We start from the raw sequence: 26177 nt of genomic DNA, 5'->3' as shown, positions 1-26177 counted from the left end.
GCAAAACAATTAAAGCAACCGTTGTGTGTACTATATTTGTTAGTTATATCACTATAGAGTTTCGAAGGTGTTAGTTGGGGTTAAAATCTTGTTGGTTTTGACTCCTGAGGGAACAGGCATTTAGTCTGACTAAATCCATCTACTAAAATATCAGGGTAATGTACTATAATTATGTGTCAATAAAGCAATAATAATAAGACATTAACTATCTTCCTCTAACGCTGTTGGAGAAAAGCTAAGATTCTGCTCTTTCAGGGACAAAGCCTGGGTGGGGTACCTCCAGACTTCAAGGGAAGCTGAAGTTTCTCAGCATTTTGCAGAATCAGACCCTAAAAGGACTGCTTACATGCAAAACCAAGGATCTCTCCAATTTTCACTTAGGGACAAAAAAGATGATTGGGTGGAGCCAGTGCAGGGAACACAGCACCAAATGGAGTGGAACAGGAGAGCTTGGGGAAGCGAATTAGATTTATTAGAACATGGAATTGACATCGATATGTGTAAGTTCTATACCACTATTGCATTAAACAACCAACTGATGCTAAGTACTGTCTCTGTCCAATAGTGTGGAAGACTACTAGCTGTTCTTTGAAAGCTTAAATGCAGTCCAAGTGTAAATGGAAAGTACAGATTTTTTTTTGTCAGAGTCATAGAGTTTAACACCAGGAGGGACCATCTAGTCTGACCTCCTATACCTCACAGGGCACCAACACCACCCAGTACCCAGGGCCGGCTCCAGGCACCAGCGAACCAAGCAGGTGCCTGGGGCGGCAAATGTAAAGGGGAGGCAGGATGTCGGGCTCTGGGGCAGCAATCCGCCCTCGGCGGTGGCAGGAATTTGGTGGCCGCTCCATCAGGGCTCGTTTCGTGCTTAGCGGCAATTCGGCAGAGGGGACGCGACTCTTCTTCGGTCGCCGGCAGCAATTCGGCGGCCGCATCATCACTCCACCTCCATGTTTGGCGGCAAAGTTTTTTTTTTTTTTTTTTTTTGCTGCTTGGGGCAGCAAAAATGCTGGAGCCGGACCTGCCAGTACCTGCACACTAACCCCAACAACCAAAATTAGATTAAAGTATTCCAGCCCACAGAACACTAGTCTGTTATGCGCCATAGGCAGAGAATAGGAGGGACTGAGGTGCACCTGTGCCTGAGGCCTCCAGAATGACAGGGAAATGATTAAGTGAGATATACCCAGATAATCCTGGCAAGTGACCCACACATACACGCTGCAGAGAAAAATGAAAAAAACCGCATCACTACCAATCTGGCCGGGGGGGAATTCCTTCCCGACCCCAATATTGCGACCCGTTAGAGTTTAACACCAGGAGGGATCATCTAGTCTGATGGGTGTAAGCACCTGAGGGACAGAGAATGCTTGGTACCACCTCAGAGCACTGGCCCATCCCACCCAGTATCCTATCTCCAGCTGTAGCCAACGCTGATGTTTCAGAGGAAGGAGATAAAAAGTACCTCCCATAGTAGAATGAGGGGAAACAACCCTTTCTGATTCCTTAAGACACAAAGCAAAAAATACTAAACAAGGTCATATCAGAAAATAAATCCTGTACAAATCAAGTATAAATTAGTGACTCAGAACAGGAGATAGAACAATGTTATGACAAGAAAACTAAAAGTACATGGAAAGGTAGGTAGTGAAATGGATGAGGCCTAAATGGAAAGAAATATTGATTGTCTAGTCCTTTAGTAATAGGATAGGGACAGACCACGCCCCCATCAATATCCAAATGGAAACAGAGATTTCAAGGTGCAAAAATATGGATATTCCGACTGAGTAAACCTTAAGAGACAGAAGCCTTTTCATGACACCAAATCATAACTTTTTATACTTTTCCCAAGTGAAATGAATACTATCCACAGCTAAACGGGGTGCTACAAATCAGTTGCTAGATGTACAGGCAGGCCCACATTCCTGAATAATATGAGGTATCAGAAACCATCTAATTCAGCTCATGGAAATATCCACTCAAGGTTCCAATACTAAATTCGGTGAAGTTAAAGAAGGTCAGGAGCACTTAAAAATAGTTCTAGCTGCATTAAAAATGTGGTCATACCTCCCTCTCTTCTGCTCCTCATCCAGCCATGGTAAGTAAAGGAAAGTATTAAAAATGTCTAAGTATTTTATTAAGTAAACTTCTTGATGTGGAAAATGTAAATATTCTGTATAATACATAAAATAATAATACTTTATATTGGTGTAGTGCCTTCCATTCAAGTGTCCCAAAGCATTTTACAAGCATGAATGAATTATGCTTCACATCATCATTATATCCATTTTTTACATGAGGAAACTGAGGCACAGCCAGATTAAGTGACTTGCCAAGGACACATAGCAAGATGGTGGCAGAGTGAGGAATAAAAATTAGATTTTCAGATGCTTACTCCTGTGCTTTAACCACAAAGCCATAATTCCAAAGCAAAATCTGCTGAAAGTTGAGGATGACCTTATGAATCTCTGAAAACCAAAGCTGCTTTCCTGAATCCAGAAATCTAACTTAACAAGTGTGCCAATGGGAAAAGTGATCTTAACTGATTCAGACAAAGATATTATTTTATTTCAGTTATTAGAAAAAAATGTGTTCTGACTCTGGAAAGAACAATAGTCTTGTCTTAGCAATCACACAGGGAAAAAACAATTGTGCAAGGATTGCATCAAAGAAATGTCCTCCTAATGCTCTCTCTCCTTGGATATTCCTGATGTCCACATGGTGGTAACTTGCACATCATTAGATGTGGAAAGGGGCCAACTTTGTACAATCTCTATGGGCCCCCAGAATACAAAGCACATGCCTAAGCACAAGAGTGATGCCCTGATAACAGATTTGGGTCTCTGCCTCTAGCTTTCTGATTGCTGAGACAATAAAAAAGACAGAGATGACCCATTATTGAGGTGGCGGTCTTCATCCAAGTGGAAGGCTAAAGCAAATAAATTCACAGAGGGTGCCTGCTGATTAATCTGCAAGTGCAGAAGCATCAGGTGAGACTCCCCACGCTAACACTCACAGATGGAGCACGATTTACAGTACAAAATGTCATAGAGAAAATGAAAACACAAGACAGAAGTCGTTACTGGGTGGTGTCTAATCTAACCAAATAAATAAGTAATTATCACCACTGGGCTTGTTGATCCTGGTCCTCTTCTGTTAAGAGGTATATAGATGTTTTAAATAATATATTAAAATATTCAACATTTTAGTCATGTTCTGCAAATACACAGTAGAAATGTCAGCTAAGAATTTTAAAATGCTATTTTTGGAGAGGGGAGAAAAGAGGACTTGCATTGCATTTTTAGTACACAAAATAGCTTACAAAATAGAACAGACAAGCTTATGTTGTGTTGCTTTTTTTCCTTATGCCTCAAATTAAATGCAGGATCACTGGGCAGAGCCTGGGAGTCAGTCTTTAAACTCTCTAACTCAGCAACTCATAATATACCTACTGAATTGATTGAAAATGGAAAAAACTAACAGAAATAATATTACCTCATTTCAATAATATTAGGGTTGGGTTTTTGTTTTTTGGGTTTTTTTTTGGTGTGTGTGTGTTAATTGTTTTCCTGTGGCTAGATTCTTGCTGGTAAGCAGATTCCTATAGGTAGTGTGAAAGGGTAAAATGCATGTTATTTTTAACACTGCAACTCAATGGAGGAGCTGGGAAAAGTTTGGTGTGTCTTTTAATTTTTCTATTTTTAAAATTATGATTTCTTTGTCTTGTTTTTATTTATGACTATGAAACTGGTGAATTATATTCCTCACATCGAAATGAAAATGGGAAGTAGGGCTTTATGAACCACATAACCAAAGCTACTGCCAGTATTTTTCAAATTGTCAGAAATCTGTTTGGTGATTTCTGACAATCTGGAATCATTTCCAACTCTCTAGTTATCTTTTAGTTAATCAGGAAAAATAAATGTACCAACTGAGGCCCAGAGCTTCTGCAAACACTTGCTCATGTGCCTAACATAAAGTACATGTTTAGTCCCATTGAAGCTAAAGTTAAGCAAGGGCCACAAGTATTTACAGAATCCGGGGCTAAATTTTGAGTTGTCCTAACTTTATTAATCTGGGCTACTGTTTATTTTATCCTGCTAAACAATGGAAAGGAAGTAAATCTTGTCGTGAACACTCATCTGTGATTGAGAGTTTTATTTTTGATTAGTTTGAAGGTATAGTGAAACAACATTACTCCAATCCATTTGTGATTGGAAATATAACAGAGGTCTGCCTTCCTTTGCTGACACTGCTTTTTGAAAAAGACACAGATTTTTAAAGGGATTACATATTACAGTGTTATTCTGCCAGAACTATGCTTACAGAATAGTAGACAAATAAAAAGCTGTTATACTCTCCCCACGATTGTAACTTTTCATTTTTGGCAAACAGACTATATGAGCTGAGAAAGAAAAACTCCAATTTAGTAACTCAGATAAAGAAGAATAAGAGTTTCTTGCTTTCTTTTTCTTTCTTAAAATTACCTACTGGCATAATTCTATTTAGGTAATACATAACTTGTACAACCTCCAGTTAGAACAGTGAAAATATAGTTACTTAACCTCTGAAAATAATCAAAGATCACAGCTATATGTTTCATACTGAAACAAGTCACAAAAATGGCAAAGGGGGGTAGGAGGGAACAAATATTAGGTTCCTGACTACAAACAGGAGCATTCCATCCACCTGGCATTTGATTTGGTTAGTGTTGTGTGAATTTAATATACCCTAATTCAGTATAAAGAAAAAAGTAGGAGAAAGCAAGGTTGGCTTGGCAAAGCATCCAGTGTTTTTCTTAAATTTTTATAAAATCAAATACTGAAAAGTTTGCAAGTTACCATGTCATTTTTTTAAAAAAAACCTCTCCCTCCTCTGAATAAATGGAAGCAGTAAATGTCCCCTGCACATGCCACTAGCACAGTCTATATTTGCTGCTACTCTAGTTTAAAAACAATGTGATTCCTAAAAATATTGTGTAAGTGTATGCAACTCTAGACAGCACATAGAAGGCTATTCTGCTGTCAGCTACATGCTCACTGATTTATATGGAGCTGCACAAGTAATATAGTAGAATTTTGTCCACTGATTTTTTTTAACATTTATTTTAAATTTGCATTTACTAAGAAATGTGGTTAAGCATGTTTAGAGAGCAGCTTAGTGATTCGCAGGATTGTTTTCTGAAACGGTCTGAAAGAAGGTCTAAAACTTACCACACAAGTCAGGTCTCTTGATACATCCGCTGCTTGCTGTGCTACTTGCAAGTCCATTAAAGGCTGCTAAGCCATCAGAGCTATAAGCTCTTAGGACTGACAACATGTTCATCTGCTTCTCAAGGACCTGTGGACCCTGTACTTGCTCAGGTTTCATCACACCTTGTGCAGTTTCATGGGAGGAAAGAAGATTCTGGCTGTGCCACTGCTTTTCTGTGTGTGGCAACCGTGGTATTAGTCCTTGTGTTGGTTGTGAGGTGACTGGGCTTTGTATATTGTCACCTCCTTCACTGCTTTCTTTATTTAGGGCAGATAAGTGCTTGTTCATAATATCTGGTTCTGTTTCAATGTCCTCATCTTCAATGTTTTCCTCCTTGGAAGATTCCATATCCTCAGATGAAGCTATGTCAGACAGGTCATCAGTAGCACTTTTATTTAGAGAGTCAGAGAGCAAAATATTTGGATCATCTTCAGATGGTGTTTTTACTTCGGGTTTGCTACTGGTGCAAGAATTTTGTGCTCCTGTGCCAACAACACCAGGATAAACACCAAACTGCTTGTAAAAGTCTGTTGTAAAATTACAAAAGGTGGAATCCATATGGCTGGGCCAGGCAGCATTCTTTTGTTCTCCCAGCATCTCTTTATTTTGTCCTTGGGTCATTTTCTCAGAAGCTGAGTCCAGCTGGCTAATCAAATTTGAAACTACTGCCTCTTTGCTGGGCTGCACTGAAGAGGAGAGCAAACTGACTTTGTTTGCTGAAGCTGAAGCCTCCCGAGATTGATCTTTGCTGTTTCCTAAAATATTATCTTTACGTTTAGCTTTGCCTAAGTGATTGGCTTGGAGATGCAAAGCCATTAATTCCATAGATGACGTTGTAAAGGAACAAAATAAGCAGCCATGCCAAGCAATATTGTCTTGAACTGTAACAGATGAACCTGGAAGTGAGGCAGCATCTGGCCTCACAGATAAGTCAAGAGGTTCATACTGTGATTTTTCAGTTTTTCTTTGTGAGGACTTGGTATTTATTTTATCCTCAGTGCTCTCTGAGCCCAGAGTTTTTATGGAAAGTGAATCAGATAACACTTTATCCTTCATTTCTTTTTCTTTCTTTAAGGAACTTAAGACAAAGCTGTCCATGAAAGCTTGCAAAGACCCTTGGAAGTTCACACCATTTCCAACCATGCTCTGATATGCTCGGCCAAGTTCAGAAAAGTGTGTTCCTTTGGAAGATATGTCAGAACCCTTCATATTCTCTGAAGATACCTCAGAAGACATGCCAGCTGCTTGTCCTTGTTGATCTCCAGAAGAAAGCATTCCTGATGTCCACTGCTGAGAGACCATGCCACTTCGGAAATCAATACCAGGAAGACCCTTGAAGGCTCCTCTCAGTATGTCTGGTCTAATAAACAGAGACCCTTTACTTGATGTTTCATCCTTGTGTTCCTGACTTTGAGACTGCCCAGGGAGAGGTCCAGCTCCATTCTGTCGCTCCCTGTGGTGCCGTTCCAAGTGGTATTTGAGGGATGCAGACTGAGTGCCTGCATAGTCACAATGTGGACACTTGTAAGGTTTCTCACCTGCAAATACATACAAAAAAGACAAACATTTAATATATGTTATCTGTGCTTCTGTCTATGGAATAGTGAAGAAAAATCAATGTTTGTTCTTTTAAAACAACCCCTCCTTCAGCTAATATTTTAAATGATACTTTAATAGAAGATAATTTATAGTTTTAAGATCTTTTAAATGATTTTCTAGCACATGGAGCAATTCAGGAATGACATACTATCTACACACAATTGGCTATCTTTTTCTTAATGTAACATGTAAAAACTGCTGTAGAATTAAAAGCTGTGATTATGAAAATGAAGCATAACAATTTCAGCCACAGTAATCATTAAAAATACAAGTTAAAAAAATAAACAAAGTATGTAACAAATGGATAGTTGCAATATTTTGTGTATACAATTGCTTTAAAATTTGTTTAAATTATACACATGGAAACCATTTTTAAAACCTAAAAATTTTATGGCACTGTTACGCAAGACTGAAATGAATGATTTAAGGCTTGCTCTGCAGTAAATCATGGATATAATTAGCAAATGGCATACTGCACAAGTAATTTATCATTATTTGGAGGGCACCATTCCAGAAGGATTCAAAGATCTGCAGACCTACTGCATTGTTTCTAAATAAAGAACTATAAATACAGATTCTATAAAATATTAATATCATTACAGTACATTAGGATTGCAGCATGTAAGAACATATAGTTAAGATAAAAAGCAGTCAATAAAATTAAAAAGAAAGTGAGTAATAAAAAGGTACAAACTATATTTACTTTCTGTATTTGAAATTAACATTTTCTACTGGTTTTTGCAGTGCTTTAAATTTGTACTAATGGCATTTCTAATGCTCCAGTAGTGTAATTTACCTGTAATAAACACTTTTCTAGAGAGTAAGGATCAGCTTAAATAGTATTTTAAAACATATTAGATGAATTTCATGAATTAAATATATATTTGAACTCAATACTAAACTTTTATTTTTCTTGCCATGATTTAAAAGAACTCAGAGATATTACGTATATATAAACCATTCACATACAATCATAGATTTATATATATCCACAAAGAAAATATGTCTAAATAAATGTAAATTTAAATATATGCAGAGCACTTGTTAGCAATCAAGGGTTCCTTGTAGACTTGAGTGCAGAAATACTCCCTGAAAGAGACAGGAGTTTGACAGTACTGTAAGCTTCTTTTTAATAATGGCCTGTCAATATCAGCAATTATTTCTATAAGAAACCTCAACAAGACAAGGAACTGTTTTCTCTTATGTGTTTTCCTTCCGATCTAAAAGGCAATGGCAAACCTTCTGTGAACACTACCCTGCAAATAGTTCATTGTTTTAAAATTTCTTCCAGAATAATAGTAATAGTATCATATTATGTGAATTATCACACTCGTTGAAAAGCTACTAATTCTTGAGTAACCTCAAAATCCATTTAAAATAAAAATGGAAAGTTTTCAAACTTTTTAATTTTTTAAACTAAGTGCTCAAATGAGAGTTCGGTAAATACCTGGGATGTTTACACCTCTTGCTGATCATCTGAATCAGCTAAACAAGATTAAGTAAAATGAACGATCAAAATGACCCTACAGCACTATCTGAACAGGCTTACTGACCATGTACAGTAGTTGAATGTGTTCTGTCACTCAACAAGGGCTAAAGAAAATTATAAACACTCTAGCCATGGTCCATAATGTAATCCTGAGGCTAAATTATGGACACGAGGGCCCTACACTGCCCAACACCTATTGTATGATGATGCACCCTCCTCTACAAAGTTTGATTAACATGGTTCATGTAAGAGATGATAATTAACATGGCTCATACTTTAGGCCTGGGTCCATACGTTTTAACATGAGAAGTCAAATTTAAAGTTTCAGTGCAACTTCTGAGTCTTTCACAAATATCGTTGGGCTCTGGAACCCCATCACTGCCCTCTTTATCAACCCAACTATTGGCTAAATTCTAGTAGGTGCTATACATGAAGAACCTACAGGCCTACCTATGCCAAGCAGCAGGAAGTACAAAGCTGAACTGGGTGATACCTATTCTGGTTTCCCCTCAAACCCAGAGAGACTATTCTGCAGGCCATCTTCTACTGAAATCATTTTATGGCAGGGAAAAGGATCAGAGGTCATGTTCTGCATATTTGTATGCATCTATGCCCTGAAATGGCAATGGCCTCTATGCACATACTCTCATGCAAATTATTAATTTCAGGAACATGAATATTCTGTGACAGCTCTGCTCCTGGCAAAAATACAGACACACACATTAACATTCATTTTACAGCATACTTGTACTCCAAGTTTTGGAGCCATTTCATGTTGTCCCAGAGCTTTGGTTCTATTTGTTACAATCAATCTAATACTCTTTGACACAACTTATGGATTTAAAGCACTGTCTAAGAGCCAATAGTGTGTCTGCAGAGAAAAAACTCTAGAAACCTTGGGTAGCTCAATGCCTGCATTTTCTAATCCCCCTTCCTCTTAACTGAAAAATCTCTTCCATGGTACCACCTATACCTATGTGGAAATGTTTACATGCAGTTACTTTTACCTTTTACATTTATAGTAACTCTAGCTGATGGATATATGTGCTCACTTCAAGCGGCATCATTAGAAATTACGTTCTACCATTGCAGATGCTGCATAAACTGTTGGATAATATGCATCTGCAATGATGAGACACATCCTACAACATAGGCTGCACTAATGATCCTATACACATCTCAGGAGGTGCTTAAGGCAATAAGTATATTTAATAATGGGTGCAAGAAAATTAATATGCTAACTAGAGGAAATACTAATACTAATATGCTTTGCATTTATAAAGTATCTTCCATCCAAAGCATTCTGCACTGACAACATTCTTTTATTTTTAATTGCTGAGCCCTGAAGATATTCAATTTTCCCCACCTTTTCAAAGGCCCCACAGCAGAGTTCCCTTCAACAGAGGAGGCCTGGACACAGCTCCCAACACATTCCATCAAGACTAGTCGGTAAGAGACCACCCACTGAGACAGCGTGATTAAAATTGCAAATTTCCATTAGAGTTGAGTCCACTACCACTGTAATGCTCCCATCTCTTGCCAGACTGGGAACAAGGATTTAAATGAAGACTCAATCTCTGACCTATCACACAGTGACACATTGAGTCACCTGTGGCTTACCAAACTGGGCAAGGGAAATAGTACACCTGAAAACAATTTTTTCCAATCAAAATACCTAAAGTAATTATTACCCTTTAAGGACATCCACTTTCAAAATTAACTATTGCTATTTCAGAGGCTGGTGTTAGGGGGAAAATACATCTTCAGACCTATTAAATTTAGATTCTCCAACAACCTCTAAATTAAAGAATTGGTCATACATATTTAAATGGCATTCAAATCTCCAATTTGACAACCAACATGCCAAATTTCAGCCCTAGTGTGATTTGCAACAGTGAAGTTATGAACTACTGAAACTTCCCCTCCCCCACCAAAGATGTATAATGAAAAAATAGCCAGAAACTGAACGTCCGTGATTCTGCCAGGTACCTTAATAATACTTCCTCAAGGAAGACTAAGTGGGACAAGCATGCTGGGCGTGGTTCTGTTAGAAGAATATTTGTTTGTATCTAATACTTTGAAAAATGTTTCAGAGAGCTCATCCTCATGTAATGATTACCCCGTAACACTGCCGAGAACAGAGTCTGGATGAGATATTTAACAGTTAATTTCAGTTTACGTAAAGTTGCCATGTGGGGTTTTTTTTTCAAATGTCTGATATGTTCAAGAGTCGTTGTTTGTAGTTCAGAATGGGACTTATTCTCTTGATTTTGCTAATTCCGACCGCTGTTTGCAATTGCACAAGCTTTTTCATAACCTTGTTAAAAACGATCCCAATACATGGTATAAAAACTATGGATATAGACGCTATCTAAGCTGCATAATCAGAGTTTCCATCTGTCTAACATCTGATTTACAAGGCAAAGTCATATCATAGAACTATTTTACATCACGATATGGTAAAATTAAAGACTGCTGTAAAAACTTTATAAACTCCTGGTAGACAACTGGAAACAGACATATTGCCCAATGCAAACAGTGTCTAAGTATACAACACCGCATGAGCAACATGGATGTATAACCTATTCAGGCTACGACCAGTTCCACCTGCTGTCCTTAATGTGCAATCTAATCATTTTATGCAAAGGAATAACCTATTTTTTAGTTGTACATGGAGGCCACTGCCAGATTATTCCTAAAGCAAGAAAGAACAATTATGATCATCTAGACCAGTGGTGGGCAACCTGCGGCCTACGAGCCACACGCGGCCCATCAGGGTAATCTGCTGGCAGGTTGCAGGACAGTTTGTTTACATTGACCATCTGCAGGCATGGCCCCCTGAAGCTCCCTGTGGACGGTCAATGTAAACAAACTGTCTTGCGGTCCACCAGCGGATTACCCTGATGGGCTGTGTGGGGCTCGTGGGCCACAGGTTGCTCACCACTGATCTAGACTGATCTCATGCAAAACGTAAGCCAAACAACCTCACACAATAATTACAGCATCAAGCATACATGTTAGAAAGATAACCAATCTTGACTTAAATATTTCAAGTGATGAAGAATCCACCATGGCCCTAGGTAAACTGTTCCAAAATTAATTACCCTCAATGGTCAAAATGTATGCTTTGTTGCTTGTATGAATCTGTCTAGATTCAACTTCCAACCATTGGATCATTATGACTTTTTCTGCTAGATTAAAAATTTGTACTTACTGCTATCAGCTTTTCCATTTTTCTATTTTTTTTATTTGGGGTTTTAAAACTTTTGATTATTTCTTACATCTCCCTTCTTAACCAGGATGATTTTTTTTAACCAAAGAAGCCTTCTTAGATAATGTACACATGGACCTGCCCTTTGATCACCAGGCCAACCCTCTTTAATGCTCTTCCATTGTGCAGTGGTCTCTCCCCTTAATAGCAATCATTGATAGGCACATCCACCTCACATCCAATGCTCTTGCAGCTGGCAGAGGGTTTTCTGCCAGCCCCCACAGGCAATGGACATCCAGAATTTGATTGCATGTACTTTGGCATAAGAAATAGTTATTGTCTTTTACAGTAAGCATCATGAAATCAAACAGCTTATAAGTCCTGTGAATATTGTTTAACAAAAACATTGAAAACATCTTACAGCTTTTTTAATAATAGGACTGGTTATTGATAACCTATTTTATCCATTGTACAGTAGATATTTTAAAAATGAATTGCTGTATGATTTAATTAGTTCATTATTATGCCTATTCTTACACAGTAATTTCTTTTATCATTCTAATCATTCACTTCACACTTTTTAAGCCAAATGGAATATCAAAGGTTCTGTAGGATTATTTTTGGATCATGCACATGTTCACCACAAAATTAATCTGTTTGTCAGAAATATCAGTTGACTACTTCTTCTCTTTACTCCCTAGTATTTTAACTAAATATGTAAGATGTAAATACCCCCTTTCTCCCAAAAAAGTATTTGATGCTTCTGACTCAGTAACTTAAGAGTTTTCATTGTATCATGCCACACACAGTAAAAGATTTTAATTTTTGTAAAGTTGTATAACTGAACATTTTCATTTATTTACATCCCATCTCTGATATTTAGTCTTTCTACATGTCTTTACTTAGTTAACACATGGGGAGATAAATATGGTTGTTCCTTTGCAGTGAAGCTTCAGTACATTAATATAAACTGTACACTAATTCCCCCAAAGCATATATATGTTGTAAACCTGAAGACTTTTTACACAGCTGCTTATTGCTAAACAGTGCCTTGTCCAGAAGGGGACAATCTGTGTCTCTAATTGCTGTCACTGAAGCTGAGATTCATTATGTGACTTTCCCATTAAAATGTGAGCATTAATTTGTATAATGAAATATCACCCACTGCAGTGTTCATTAGCCATGCCCTACTGTATACTGCACATTGTTAGCTACCTAGAAACTGTAGTTAATTTCACTAATGGATATTTCCCTACTTAGTGTTTGGTAGGAAATTTATACTGTACCATTACCTCTTAAACTTTTAAGGAAATTTAAATTCAATCAATTATTTTCAACAAAAGTTTGGGACGTCATTAAGGCAGGAAAAGGCAAGCTGCACAATGTTAAGGATGGGAAATCTGGAGAAATCTAGAGAAATGAAAAGTCCTTTTCGTTCATCTTACAAATGTAAGAATAAAGGATGTTCAATACCAACATTGTCTCCTTTTGGAGCACACAGCCCCATTTTCCTTAATCATTCATATTGCTCATCCCACTAGACGTACCTTGAGAGAATGGCAACAGCCAGTCTCTTTTTAGGAAGAAAATGTGAGTTGAATTCATTTAAAACAGCACCATTTTAGTGTATTCCATCAGCTCATCTAAGCATTTTTCAAAATTGCACTGTTGCATTTCCAAGAGAAAAAACAGTCACAGTATAAGATATGCATGATTTAGACTATTCATTATGTATACTACAGGTCAGTCTCTCAACCTGCTAAGCATTTTTGCCCCTATCGCTTCCTTTCATAGGTGTAGGGCCAAATTCTCAAGCCCACTCATACACATGGCTTTATTCCATGTTCCTTACCTGGGTGACATGAATGTAAAAGTCAGGGTTTGAGCACACATGAATGCTTGGTGCAAACCTTGACTTTGTGTAAACAAACGGCAGTTCTTGAATGCCTACATTGAGAACATGCAAACCTACTTGTGCAAGTTTGAAAATTTGCCTCTAGATAACACGCTGATAAGCAGTGGCAGAGTAAATATATTTTTATTTTTATGACTTTATGTGCTCTCCAAGCCCAATTCTGTAAGAAGATGGGTACCTGCAGCTCATTAATTTCTTCTGGAGTTGAGGATTCTCTGGAAGTCGTGGACGGTGTTCAGCACCTTACAGGGTATAAACCTCCATGTATTCTGAGGACTATCTATCTAAGGTACCTACCACAGTATCTGAGCACCACATAAACTTTAATGTATCTATCCTGACAACACCCCTGAAAGGTAGGGAGGTATTATCATTTTACATATTGGCTCCTGATGCACAGAGAGGCTAAGTAACCTGTCCAAGGTCACACAGGAAGTTGGTGGCAGAGTAGACACTTGAACCTAGATCTCTGGCCAATGCTCTAGCCACCATCCCTCCACTCCATTCAAGTACCACTACTGACATTTTACAGGAATGACTATCCTTAAAAATAATGTTGAGCATTCTAATTCCCATAAGGGTGGCAGCAGAGAATAGAATCAATACTCTAAAGGATGACTACATAACCCATGAGTGGAGTCATATCCAACCAAGTAAAGTACCCAGCATGTCAAACTCTCCACTCAAACACACTGTATTTTATTAGTAATATCCCAGTTTGCACTTGCATACTTTATCTGCATTTTCATTTAGTTTTTGTAAGCTATTTTGGGGATATTCAGATGTAGAGAGGATAGAATGACATCACATGACTATATTAAAGAATGTTCTTGTTTTTACTATGATTTAAGGAAACAGTAGGATTTAGCTAATTAATTTATTAGTATGCTTAATATCAGTTATTACTAGCATGGTATAATTTTAGACACAGAGTCAAATTCTTATTCACAATTCTTTAATTTCTTTGACTTAATGGAGTCACTCCTGATTTCCACGGATAGAAATGAAGATCAGAATTAGCTGCAATGCGTTTGCAGCTGTGTGATTCCATTCTTATACCACTTAGCTTTTATAAACAATATGTTTGTGAGCGTCACATCTGACCATGGCGGTATTCTTACCAAGCACAAAATATCCACAGACTTCTGAATCATGCAAGCTCAGAAGATAGATGTTCTGCAGCAAGGATGACCTATCTAACAGAATGGTCAAGCTGCTATAGAAAGCAGTAACCCCAAACCAACAAAAACCTCTTCAGTAAGAAGCTGTGAGGGTAGAACAGAAGCAAATGAACTCTCCACTTCCTTAGGGAACAATTCCCTTTTCTTGGGATTGTCTGACCAGCTGATCAGGCTGCAGGGATCAAGCATGCAGTAAAGTCCTCTCTACTGCACTAAAGCAAATAGTTCTGTGGAAGCAAGAAACTAAGGGCCCTCTCCCCAATTAGACAGGCTAACATAAACAAATAACCTAGAAATGATACAGGGGATCATCTGCACACACCCACCCCTTCTGATCTGATCTTCTGATTTAAAGGAGCTATCTCTGCATTAAGGCCCCTTCCTCCATCATCACTGGAGTTACTCTAAGAAACCGCCTTTCTCCAGTTACTTTGGGAGGGTGGCGGCAAGTGGTGGGGAGGGGGTGGGGAGGAGAGAATTCTTCTTCCTCTCACGGGGCAGCCAAATATCGATGTGACATGCTCCCTTTAAAACTCCTTCCTGACTGAATATTGTTCAGTCAGCCGGAGAAGAACTAATCTCTGCATTAAGATGTTGGGATTCAACCGAGCCTGCCCAGTGAAGCTGTGTACTTTTTTCTGCAATACATCAGTTACCTTTTATAGCTTTATGAGCACCTTGCCCCAACCCTCCAGCATCATGATGCAACAGTCTCTGTGGCATGAGGGTGGCTAGAAAAGTCCAGAAGCAGGTTGCTATAACTATCTGGAAGCTGGCTACCTCATTCTGCGACAGATCCATCACTAACCAATTTGGTGCTAGAAAGTCAACTGTGAGTAAAATGGTGGCAGAGGCTTCTGAGGCAATAGGGAGTATGATTTAGTCAAAGGCGATGGGCATAAACAATAGCCCTGAAGTAACTGCCTGTTTTAAGAGAATGGGGTTTCTAAACTGTGCCAGGGCCCTTGATGGGATTCAGATGCCCCTAGTTTGCCCTCCTTAAGGAGCATATGAGTACATAAATCACAAAGGGTACTTCTTCATTATTATGCAGAACCTTGTAGACCAAAGAGGCTGATTTATGGATGCCAACGTGAGCTGCACTGGAAATGTTCATGATGCCAGGGTTTTCGGACGGTCAGAAATCTACATTCATGGACAGGCTGGGACACAATTCCCACCAAATGACATTGTCATAAATGGAGTTACTATCCCCACTGTTATCCTGGGGGACTCTGTGTAACCCCTTTTGCCTTGGCTTATGAGACCATATCTTGATTTCAGAGGGCCTGGCAAAAGATGGTTCAGTTACACACTCAGCAGGTACAGAATGGCAGTTGACTGTGCGCTTGGCAGACTGAAATCCTGCTGGTGCTGTTTACAGATGTTTGGATGTCTGTGTCATCAGTGCTGTCTGCAGTAGTGTGTCTTGCTGTTGTCTTCATGATCTTTGTGAAGCCAAAAGTGAGCCATTTGCCCCGAATGAATCTATGACAGTAATGGATTGCTGACTACTACACTCAGCCAGGAAGTGCATCTATCACAGCTTGAACAGGATGCACCCTGGCAACAAAAATCAGGGGTGCTCTGTGCTCCCATATTATGGACTTGCACAGGCGATGGAAGATGGAGAATAGATAGCTTAGAGATGTTTTTGTACAGCAATGCTTATAGTACACACATCATAGCACTGAGGTACTGTCACATCACACAATGAAGGGGAGGGTACTGTCACTGTATGCAGTGAATGTGGGCGTTGATATGAAATTTTCTTATGGATGAAATGGCTGTTTATGAAAGTGGGGCTGAGCATTTACATTATGGATTGTTGTACTTAGATGTACTCAGAAATTGTGTCTGGATGCAAGTTCTCTATTGTGCCTTACTGTGGGTTTATCTTTATTCTTCAAATGCACATTGTATGATGTAGTGATGGCAATAAACTTTCTTAATTAAATGAAAACCTTCATTTGTGAACATGGATGTACTACAAAAAAACCCACAATATTATAGCATTTCAGGCAGCCCAGCTGCCATTAGAACATCAAAACTCAGTAATAAACCCACAGCAAAACCAGTAATAAAGTGCATAAACCAAACAGTGCAAAGTGCAAACATTGAGCCAGTACCATCAAAACAATCTCTTAAATCTGTGTCCTCTGGCATGTTCTCCTTTCCCTTTCTTGTGCATTTAGCATGAACTTGACATCACTGCATGGATGTGGAGGCTTGCAAGGGAGAGAGGGACAGCATGGGGGCAGAAGTATGCTGGGAGAAAGGGAGCCCTGAACTGGAGTAGAAGATTGCAGGGGGTAGATTTGCCCTGTCCAGCTGCTGTTAAAGCCTGGTTGCATGGGCCACCCAACCATGGAATTGTCCAAAGTGTTCCTGGGTCTGTAGCACATGGTAGCAATTCTCTCCTCCAGCTCTATAGCCTGCCTGTTCTTTTCATCTTGCCTTTCTATTTGCCATGAATCGTCCTCTCTGTGGTATTGCACTTGCTTTTTGACCCTGTCCAGAATGTCAAACATAAGCTCATCACAGAAAATCTTCCTCTTTGACCAGTCCATGATGCTACGGAGACCTGGGCTTCCGCTGCAATGTGTCTGAGCTGCTGAGGTACAAAGGCCAGTTGAGGGACCTGCAAGCAGACATAAAAGAGAACATTATTGTCTCAGTAATTCACAGATGACTCAGGGCATGAGAACAGGAAAAATCCTTGTGGAATTTGACGGCCAAAAGATGATACTTTGTGAGATCCCATAAGCTTCAGACATCAGAAGCTCTGTGGACACAACCAGCTTCACAGCAATGAAAAGAGGGCACAGGGAATGGTAAGGTAAAAATCACAATTGGTTTACTTTAGAAATTGCAGACCACTTTGAGGAGTGGGTGTACCATGGCGTACTACACAAGCCCTCTCTATCATTTCAGACATTCCATATTTTGGAGGACATAACAATTCTTGTGGTTCCAGAATGGCAAAGAGACATTTTATTCCAAGCTGCTGGTGGCAAGCCAGTCATGTATGCCACATAAGTTTTCAAACTTATGGTGACTGAAGAGCACATCTACGAGTGGGCTGGACAGCTACCCATGTGGCACCCCAAAATATACCCTTCCCCAAAATGTGACTATCTATCTGGAGTTCCTGCTATGGGAAAAGTTTGCCGCTATCAGCACCTGGGGCTGGGTTAAAAATCATGAGGCAATCAACAGGATGCTCTGTTAGTGTGTGTGTAACCCACACATCTTCTGGGTGTGGTGTTCTGTCTCATCTAGTGGCATTGAAATCACTTAAAGAGAAAGATGAAGTGAGTCTGCTCTACAGCCTTAATTAAGAGCCATTTGGTTTTTAGCTCATGCGGTAACAGCTCATGCACTAAGCTCCAGAGGTCCCAGGTTCGATGACCGGGGTCTGTCGGTGTTACATCTGCATGGATTACTGCCTCCCAACAGCTTTGAATATAGCCTGTTATGACTGCATGCAAACACATACACTAATACGGACTTGCCAAGAACTCCATTACCCCTCGGCACATTTCTAGACTGAATACAACCCCCCACCTGTATTTTGGACAAATGATTTAGTCACCCATGGGCTATAGGGACTACATTAGCTTAAATGGACTACACTTGTTAATATACATGTAAATTTCACCCTTCCCTCCTACAGGACATTGATTACAGGTGGCTTGTTAAACCTTTAGGCTGATATGGAGTGGCGTAGTAATACGGAAGGCAATATAAAGTTCACATTTTTCATACCCTGGCATGTTGTAGCAAGAATGTGTACGTTTCTATTAAAACTTTTTAAATGCTTGTTTCACTGTTTGCACTTCGTATTCTCCATTCTGAATTCTATAAGGTGGTGGTGGTGGGGACGGATGGGAGGAACGCTAAGCTGTTGGTGTGCAATCTGCCATTAACAAATACATGCTGCTACCCATGACTGGTAATAACGTTTGCATTGGTTCATAAACTGGAAATCCCTCCCATTTCTATGTTCATAAAAACAAAAATGGAGCCAGACACTTACCAGGCGCAAAGGTGACTTCTGCTTCTTCAGTTTCTGTTCAGGTTCCATGGTGGATTGCAATTCTGGGGACAGGAGGGGAGGCACTGAAAAGCTCCTCCAAGTAGGGACCCAGGATTTTCTGCAGCTGCTCCAACAGCAAAGCCTCCTCAGGGACCAGTCTCAGCACCAGAATCATTTTGGTAGCCTCTTCCGGCACCTGCTGGATCCCCTCCAGTCCTGTTCTAGATTCAGAGGTGAGACAGTCACCATCTTGGCTGATCAGGCTGCTGTGGGTCAGTGTTCAGTGCATTACCCAGCGCTTGGTCAAACTCCTCGTAAAAGAGGCAGGATGACAGCGAGTTCCCAAAGATGTGGTTCTCATCCCTGGCTTTCTGATAGTTGGTTTTGAACTGCTTAGTCTTCTCCCAACATTGGTCACCGGTCCAGTGAATTCCCAACACTGCCATCTTCTTCACTATTTCCTGGCACACATGATCATCAGACTTTTTGCTTGCCTTGCATCAGAAATTCACCAAAATCTGGCTGTGCTCCCATGCCCACGAAGCAGCACAATTGGCAAAGGACTTCCTCTGGTTGGTATCCATTGCAAACACAGGAGACGGTTCAGTGTGTTTGCAGCTCAGTAGTCAGAATAAAATGCAAAGCTTAAATGCCAAGCTATTGTACTTGAACAAGGGGGCGTTGCTTCCATTTCTTGGGAGCTGACTGGCTACTCTTGGGACAGAGAGGACAAAGAGCACTGACCTACGAGATTGTAGGGCATCACCGAACAGATATTCAGGGCCTAAGGCCAGCGGGTCTGGGCCCAAACTGTGTCCACACTACAAACTAATGGGGTTTGGGCCCCAAACCCTGTAGGACCCAGGCTTGAACACTCCACTCCTGCGGGTTCCTGGGGCTTGGGCACAGGCCTGAATCAGACAGATTAGTATGTAGACAGAAGGGGGGTCATGCTTGAGCCCGAGCCCGGGTTTACAATGCAATGTAGTCACACTATGAGTTGGTGTTGGCTGGGACACCAAGTCATTCTACCTCTGTGCCTCCAAACACCCACACATTGGAAGGAACCTAACTTTTTCTAAATTGCTTAAGCTCATTTCTGACAAGCAGGTGCCAGGAGAACAAGAGCAGTAATTGAGTTAATGTAGTGGAGAAATACAGTGAAGTGGGTTTTTTATCAGTCAGTTATAAGATCCTGACATATAATAAAGACAGAGTGTGATATAAAATGCAGGAAACTGACAAAATACAGTCACAGACAAGTATAAAACCACCAATATAATATCTGCTTAATAATTGGTATCTATTACATCATTTCCATTTACTGCATAACAACTTAATTTTGGTTTAATAACTCTTGTAATTTGCCATTTTATAATGTTTATTATGACTATTTATAATATGTAACATGCACTGTTCCATTTAAACATACTCTTCTCATAATTTTAGAAATACTTTGTTCTTAGTTCAGTAGAAATTGATCTTTATCTATTTTAATATTATTATGCTTTTTTAAATAAATTGCAAACATTGTTTGCATGGTCTATATGATGTTTCCCCAAATCATTTTCATTTCTTTATTTACATGAAGGTTTATCTTTTTGTTTTGATTTTGTAAGTAAATTTTAAAGCACAATTTTTATGGAATATTTCCATTGTAATTCACTTATTGTCCATGAATTCTGAGCCACAAATACTGAATGCATAATCAGTGTCATTTTTAAAACAACAAAACAGAATGACAACTTAATTTTAATAAGTTGTTGGTAGAGGAAGGAAAAAGGACGGCAGTCAGGTTATTTTAAAATATTTTCTCTATAAATCTTCCATTAGAAAGGGTTAAAATAGTTTAAAACTTATGCTTACAAGACTCCTTTAAAATAATGTAATTACTATTTATTTACTTTTATTATAGTAGTGAATGAAGGGATCAGTGTTCCATTGTGTTAGGAATGGTACAAACTGTAAACAAGTAGTAAAGAAACAATCCTAAAGTGTTTATTTTCTATATGAATTAAACAATGTTAAAGCCAAATTTTCAAAGTGACCTTAAAAGCAGCCTCTATATAGTCAACCATTGTACCACAATTCAAAGACACAAGGAGAAGAGATAAGACATAAGCTCCATCTGTTCCTTTCAATTTCCTGTTTTTGCTGATTTTCAGCCCTTCCAGTCATATTTTCAAAAGCAGCCTGTCCACTTGCATACCCAATAATGCAGTGTCAAGTTTGTGCGCTCCAGAATTACATGTTTGCATGCAAACAGGTTAGACACCTAAATGATTGATTTGGGTACACAAATAGCATTTGCATATGAAAAAAACATACCCTGTAGAATGAAAAAATGACAAAGATAATAAACTCAAGAGAGACAGCTGGAAAGTATTTCCTAATCCTGTTCATTGTGTCTATGAACTGTAGAAGTGTATACACCATTGGCTCCATGCATTCTAAAATAACTGGGGTGTTACTGGCAGCAAAAATCCTGGATGACCACACATTTTAGCCATTCAAATTACCCTATAGGCTATCCTGCTGAATAGGAAGGAAAGAACCACACCTGCCAATGAGTAGCGGAAGTGACTGTATGTGGGTAAATAATAAATGAGCTCCTGACCGCCCATGCCAGTCTCAACTTTGGACCTATCCACATGCAGCCTACACAGTCCTAAGTAGTTACTATCCACAAAAGCCCTGCAATAACCCCCCATGCATGGCTTCCAGAGGAGGAGAGAGAAACGAGTCCCTGCCACCCATGTCATGTGACAAATATACTTAACTTTTGGGAGGCCTCAATCCTCCTTTTCCCACCTTGCAGAGTCTCCCAGAGTTACTGTAGGCCTGAAGAACTCAGAATATACTATCCCATACAGGCATACGGGACAAAAAAGCATCATAGGGTACTTCCACACGGCAATAAAACCTCAGAGCCTGGTCTACAGACTTGGGCTGTGGGGCTCTCTCTCAAAAAAAAACATGGCGGCAAGTCTCAGAGCCCAGGTCTACAGACTTGGCTTGTGTTACAGAGCTAAAAATGGCAGTGTAGATGTTCCCACTCAGGCTGGAGCTTGGGCTCTGAAACCCAGCCTCTGACACATGGAAAGGGACTTTGGCAAGATTCTAATATTAAAATGATAAGCTATACCCATATTTAATAAAACTGAAGGAGCTAAAGTGTTCATGTACAGAGGAAGAGGTTAAAATGAGTATATTTGTGTATATCTATGATTTTATGATATTAAGAATAAATTGAACAAAAATAATAACAGCGCAAAACCATAGAGACTCCGTAATTGGAATAGGATGATTCTGTTAAAGTGGCCTTTCCCCCCCATCTAACCATTCCTTGTATTTTTTATTTAGGAATGTTGCCATATATCTTTGTCAACAGACTCCGAGTACCATTCTATACTGGAAATTACAACTCCATCCATACATTTATTGCAACATCTTGACAACCCCAGTCTGTTACCTTATGGTATAGAACACCCAAATTTCCCTGCACCTCTCACCTGTATGTATTCTCAAATGAACTTTTAAGTGGTGTGACGTTCTGAAAGTTTTTCCACAATATGGACAGTCTTTCATGGCAGAACCAAGGCTCCTGTCTCTCAGTAAAGCTGGCTGCTGGATTCCTACAGATCTCCCAGCTTCTTCTCCAATGTCTGAAACACAGAAATGTTCTCACATCACTTCAGCACATGTCAGAAGTTGTTCTCGCTGAAACTGCTAACACAACACAAAGTTAAACATGTCAATACTACACCTGTCTACTTCATTCTTTATATCTGACAGAATGCTGACAATTCATGTATTTTCTTGTTATTCTCTTAAATTATTTCATCTTTCCTAACATCACTTTAAACAGCATATGGTACCTTTATATTGAACTGAATTATACAAGAAAGGAAACAGCTGTGTCAGCAGCTGGTTTGATTTCTTCTTTTGCTTAGTTCCTATTATTTTTTTTCCCAAAAAAGTTTCAAAAAGTTGTTTTGTTAATTTATAATTATTATTGAAAAGCTGAGCATTTTATTGTGAAAAAGTTTGAATTAAGTATATTAAAAATTAAAAAGAACAACAGTACAGTTGTGATGGTACTGGGGAAGGCTGCAGAAGTGACATTGCCTCCCTTTCTGCATGCAAATTGGAACAGATAATGGCACCTTTCTAACACAGTGTTCCATCACTGGAGTTAGGCTGCACAAGGCCTGCTGACTGGCTTAATGTCAGGGAAAGCCAATGAAAACGCAGGCCAGGTGAGGGGAACTTTCTCTTCCGCTCTCCTCTACATTTTCATATATGGCTGCACACACACTGTACATCTTACTGCAATAGCTTCTGTGTCTAATATGACACCATTTAAATCTTCTAATTAAAAAAAGATATTATTTTCTCATGCATTTTGAACAATATGGCTATTGGGAATATGCTTCAAGCAGGATATGAACAAAGTGAGTTACAGTTTAGGCATAAGACTGACATGAACGTTACAAAAAAGGCAGGGTATTTTTAAAAGGTGATTATTAAAACCAAACTTATATCTCAAATTTTACTTTGTATTTATGAAGATTTCCCAAGTAATATATGACATACATTCATCAGTACAAAAGCAGAGAAAGTAGGATGGCAAATGTAGAAATTTTGAAATGGAATTACAATATTGTTACACCACAGGGGCAGAATACACAGGGGTACATTTTCAGAGTTGTGAAACTTTCTCTGCTTTTGTACTGATGCACAGGTTAAGTTGTGTAACTCCCATTGATATTAACAGGAAACATACAGTTAAATCTTTGTGCACAGCCTTGAGAATTTTCACCATAAAGTATTGATTAAAATTATTCCATCCTCAGCTTTTTGTTATGTAACCAAAGCTATTAGAAGATGGAATGTAATTTACATGGAGTTGTCTTTTACACAGAAATGATAGGACATAACAAAAAGTATTTAACACTTGGCTTAAGAAAAACATTCATTCAGTAGTACAGACCGCAACACTGCATTACTGAACAAGGCAACAGTAGAAATTTTAAGCAAATACCATATAATGGACACTGTCACTATTTTGATGAGGGTTGGGGAGGATGAAAACACGAGAGTGAGACTGACAGAACAGCTAGAGCTATGTGTGAACTTGTGAATCCAGAAAAGCCTTAAGAGTCATATTTTTAATAGCAACAACAAAATGCCCTTACCTAACAAAACTACAAACAGTATAAAAAACTAATAATTAGATAACAGAAATCTAAAGTTCTAAACTCCCAGCTAGTTTTCCTCTGTACCATATTAAATAGAAGAATAGTTTCCTTATGGAAATACAAATATTTCTATGGCTAAAATATCTGTAAAAAAAAAAAAAGACACCAGGAATACGCTTTGCCATATACTTGCACTCGGCCTTGTTATGGTCACTTTTTAAAAGGTGAAAAAGGATAGCTTTCTAAAACAAATACATGCCTGACTATAGTCTCTGAAAGTTCTTAGTTCTACTTGAAATACTGCAGAGTTAAAACACAATATTTAAGTAGAAGGCCAATAACTGTCATTTTGAATTATTCACAAGTATTTAAATGTAACATAATTCAGAGTATATGCTGTCTTTTAAGATCAAGGCACACATAGATAGGTGTAAACCTATATTTCTGAATTGCCCAAGGAATTCTGATTTTCCACTGTTTGTTTGTACAGCGTGTTCAACAAAAGAGTTTTATATGATAAGGTCCAAAACTGCTTTAGAGAAAAGCATTTCTGAGATTGTGAAGTGCAAAATACGGTATGTATGAAGACAATGAAAAGAAAAACTCTCAATTGATCAATAAACACTATAGATAAATATATAGATAAAGTTAACAAGCCACTCAGGATAAATTTACAGAATAAGAGTACTAGTTATGTTTTGCTATATGTCACTGTAAATGATGGTCTGTTATCCATTTCCCTTTTATCTTTCTATCTAGAATATGTGTGGCCCAATAAAAAAGAATAAATTTGTAAGATAAACAGCTCACTTTGCAGATTTAAGAGTCTAATTTTCACTTTACACTGAACTGAATTTTTTGAGGCTGTGAAGCTATGGAGTTTACTCTAGCACTAATCCCCCTGAAAAAGCAAACTGAAAACAACAATGAAGCAGAGAAAGATGTGGGTGGTCTAAAGAGTTTCCTTTAATTTAAGCAGACATACAGTAGATAGTGCTAAAGGCTTTACTCCAACAGGGCCTTACCTATAAGAACATTTTCTTCCCACAGTGAACACATTCCTAAGACTTTAAAGCTGTGTTGAGGGTTTCTCTTTTGAATTCTCTGCTTACAGATCCCACCAAAGTGCTGGAGGCTACTGCTACCTGAATTACATCTTTTTCCTTCAGTCAATGAAAATGTATGTTCATGGTTGCTGTCTGTCCCTCTCAGACCCTATCCTCACATCTCTCCTCTCACGAGGACCTGAGTCAGCAAACCATTCCCATTCATCAAAGCACTTATACAGATGCTAATTAAAAGCATGTTCTTAAGTTCCATTTGATTTGATAGCTGATAAATTACATTCATTGGCTTAAAACAACCAATAGAGGGTTAAGAAAAAATTAGCTTACATGTATGAACTGCAAAAAAGAATACGAAATCTGTAAGATAAGAGAACTATAGTCATAAATATGTGGGGGGCTACAGCAGTAAAACTAAGCTAACAATAATTGATATAGGCACAGGTAAAGCTTCTCCACAGGGCTCAGCAACACTGACTTGCAATATTCCCCCACCCATTCCCAAACTATTTCACTGGTGGGAAACTTGCCAGCTGTACTGAGCTGTGCCAGCAATCTCTGGGAAAGTTTCACTATGGACATATAGGAACTAGGATTAGTTTTACCAAATCTATTCCACTTGTGATTTAATCAGATATGGTGAAAAAAAAAGTGTCTGTTAGCTGATCAATTCCAAGGCCAGAAAAAAAAAAAAAGAGGGAAAAAAATGGTACTTACAATAACGGCGGTTTTTCATGATGTGGTGTCCACATGAATTCCACTTCTGGTGTGCATGTCCCCCATGCACATAAGATCCGATTTTTTTGACTAGGACTGTCTATTGGGGCCATGCCTGTGTCATGGATATCTTCCACTCAAGGACATAAAGGGCAGAGAGGACCCAACCTTCCCTCAGTTCCTTTGCCAATTCAGAATCCTGTAGCTATAGGACTCCATAGAAGTGGGGAAGGAGGGCAGGTTATGAAATCCATGTGGACAACATGTCTCAAAAAACCAGTTACTGCAGAGTAAATAAGCATTCTTTCTTCTTTGAGTGATTGTCCAGATGGACTCCACTTCCACTAATAATCACCTCATAGTTGGCCAGTAGGGTGCTAGGAGTCCTATTTAAACAAGGGTTGCAGGACAGCTCTAACAAGTAGGCATCTGATTTTGAAGCCTCAACTATGGAATAGAGCTGGGTAAAAGCATGTATGAATTCTATACTTTGGGTTACCGAAAG

General features: G+C 38.8%; 1 protein-coding gene across 10 annotated transcripts in view; it reads right to left on the bottom strand.

Moving 5' to 3' along the window:
• The window catches only part of ZNF536 (zinc finger protein 536), a 403720-nt gene that overhangs the window by 143409 nt on the left and 234134 nt on the right, over positions 1-26177 (bottom strand). For 9 of the 10 annotated variants that reach the window (XM_078848118.1, XM_073307805.1, XM_078848110.1 and 6 more), the window contains 2 exons: positions 22203-22355; positions 5217-6794 (listed from right to left, as the gene is read on the bottom strand). In XM_078848118.1, the coding sequence (XP_078704244.1) occupies positions 5217-6794; positions 22203-22355 (1731 nt within the window). The remainder of the gene's footprint in view (positions 1-5216; positions 6795-22202; positions 22356-26177) is intronic. The other variant, XM_078848111.1, reaches the window with a different exon arrangement.

This window comes from Lepidochelys kempii, chromosome 12 (assembly GCF_965140285.1).
Source record: "Lepidochelys kempii isolate rLepKem1 chromosome 12, rLepKem1.hap1, whole genome shotgun sequence".
NCBI classification, from domain to species: Eukaryota; Metazoa; Chordata; order Testudines; family Cheloniidae; genus Lepidochelys; species Lepidochelys kempii.
This window is presented reverse-complemented; position numbering and strand designations above follow the sequence as displayed.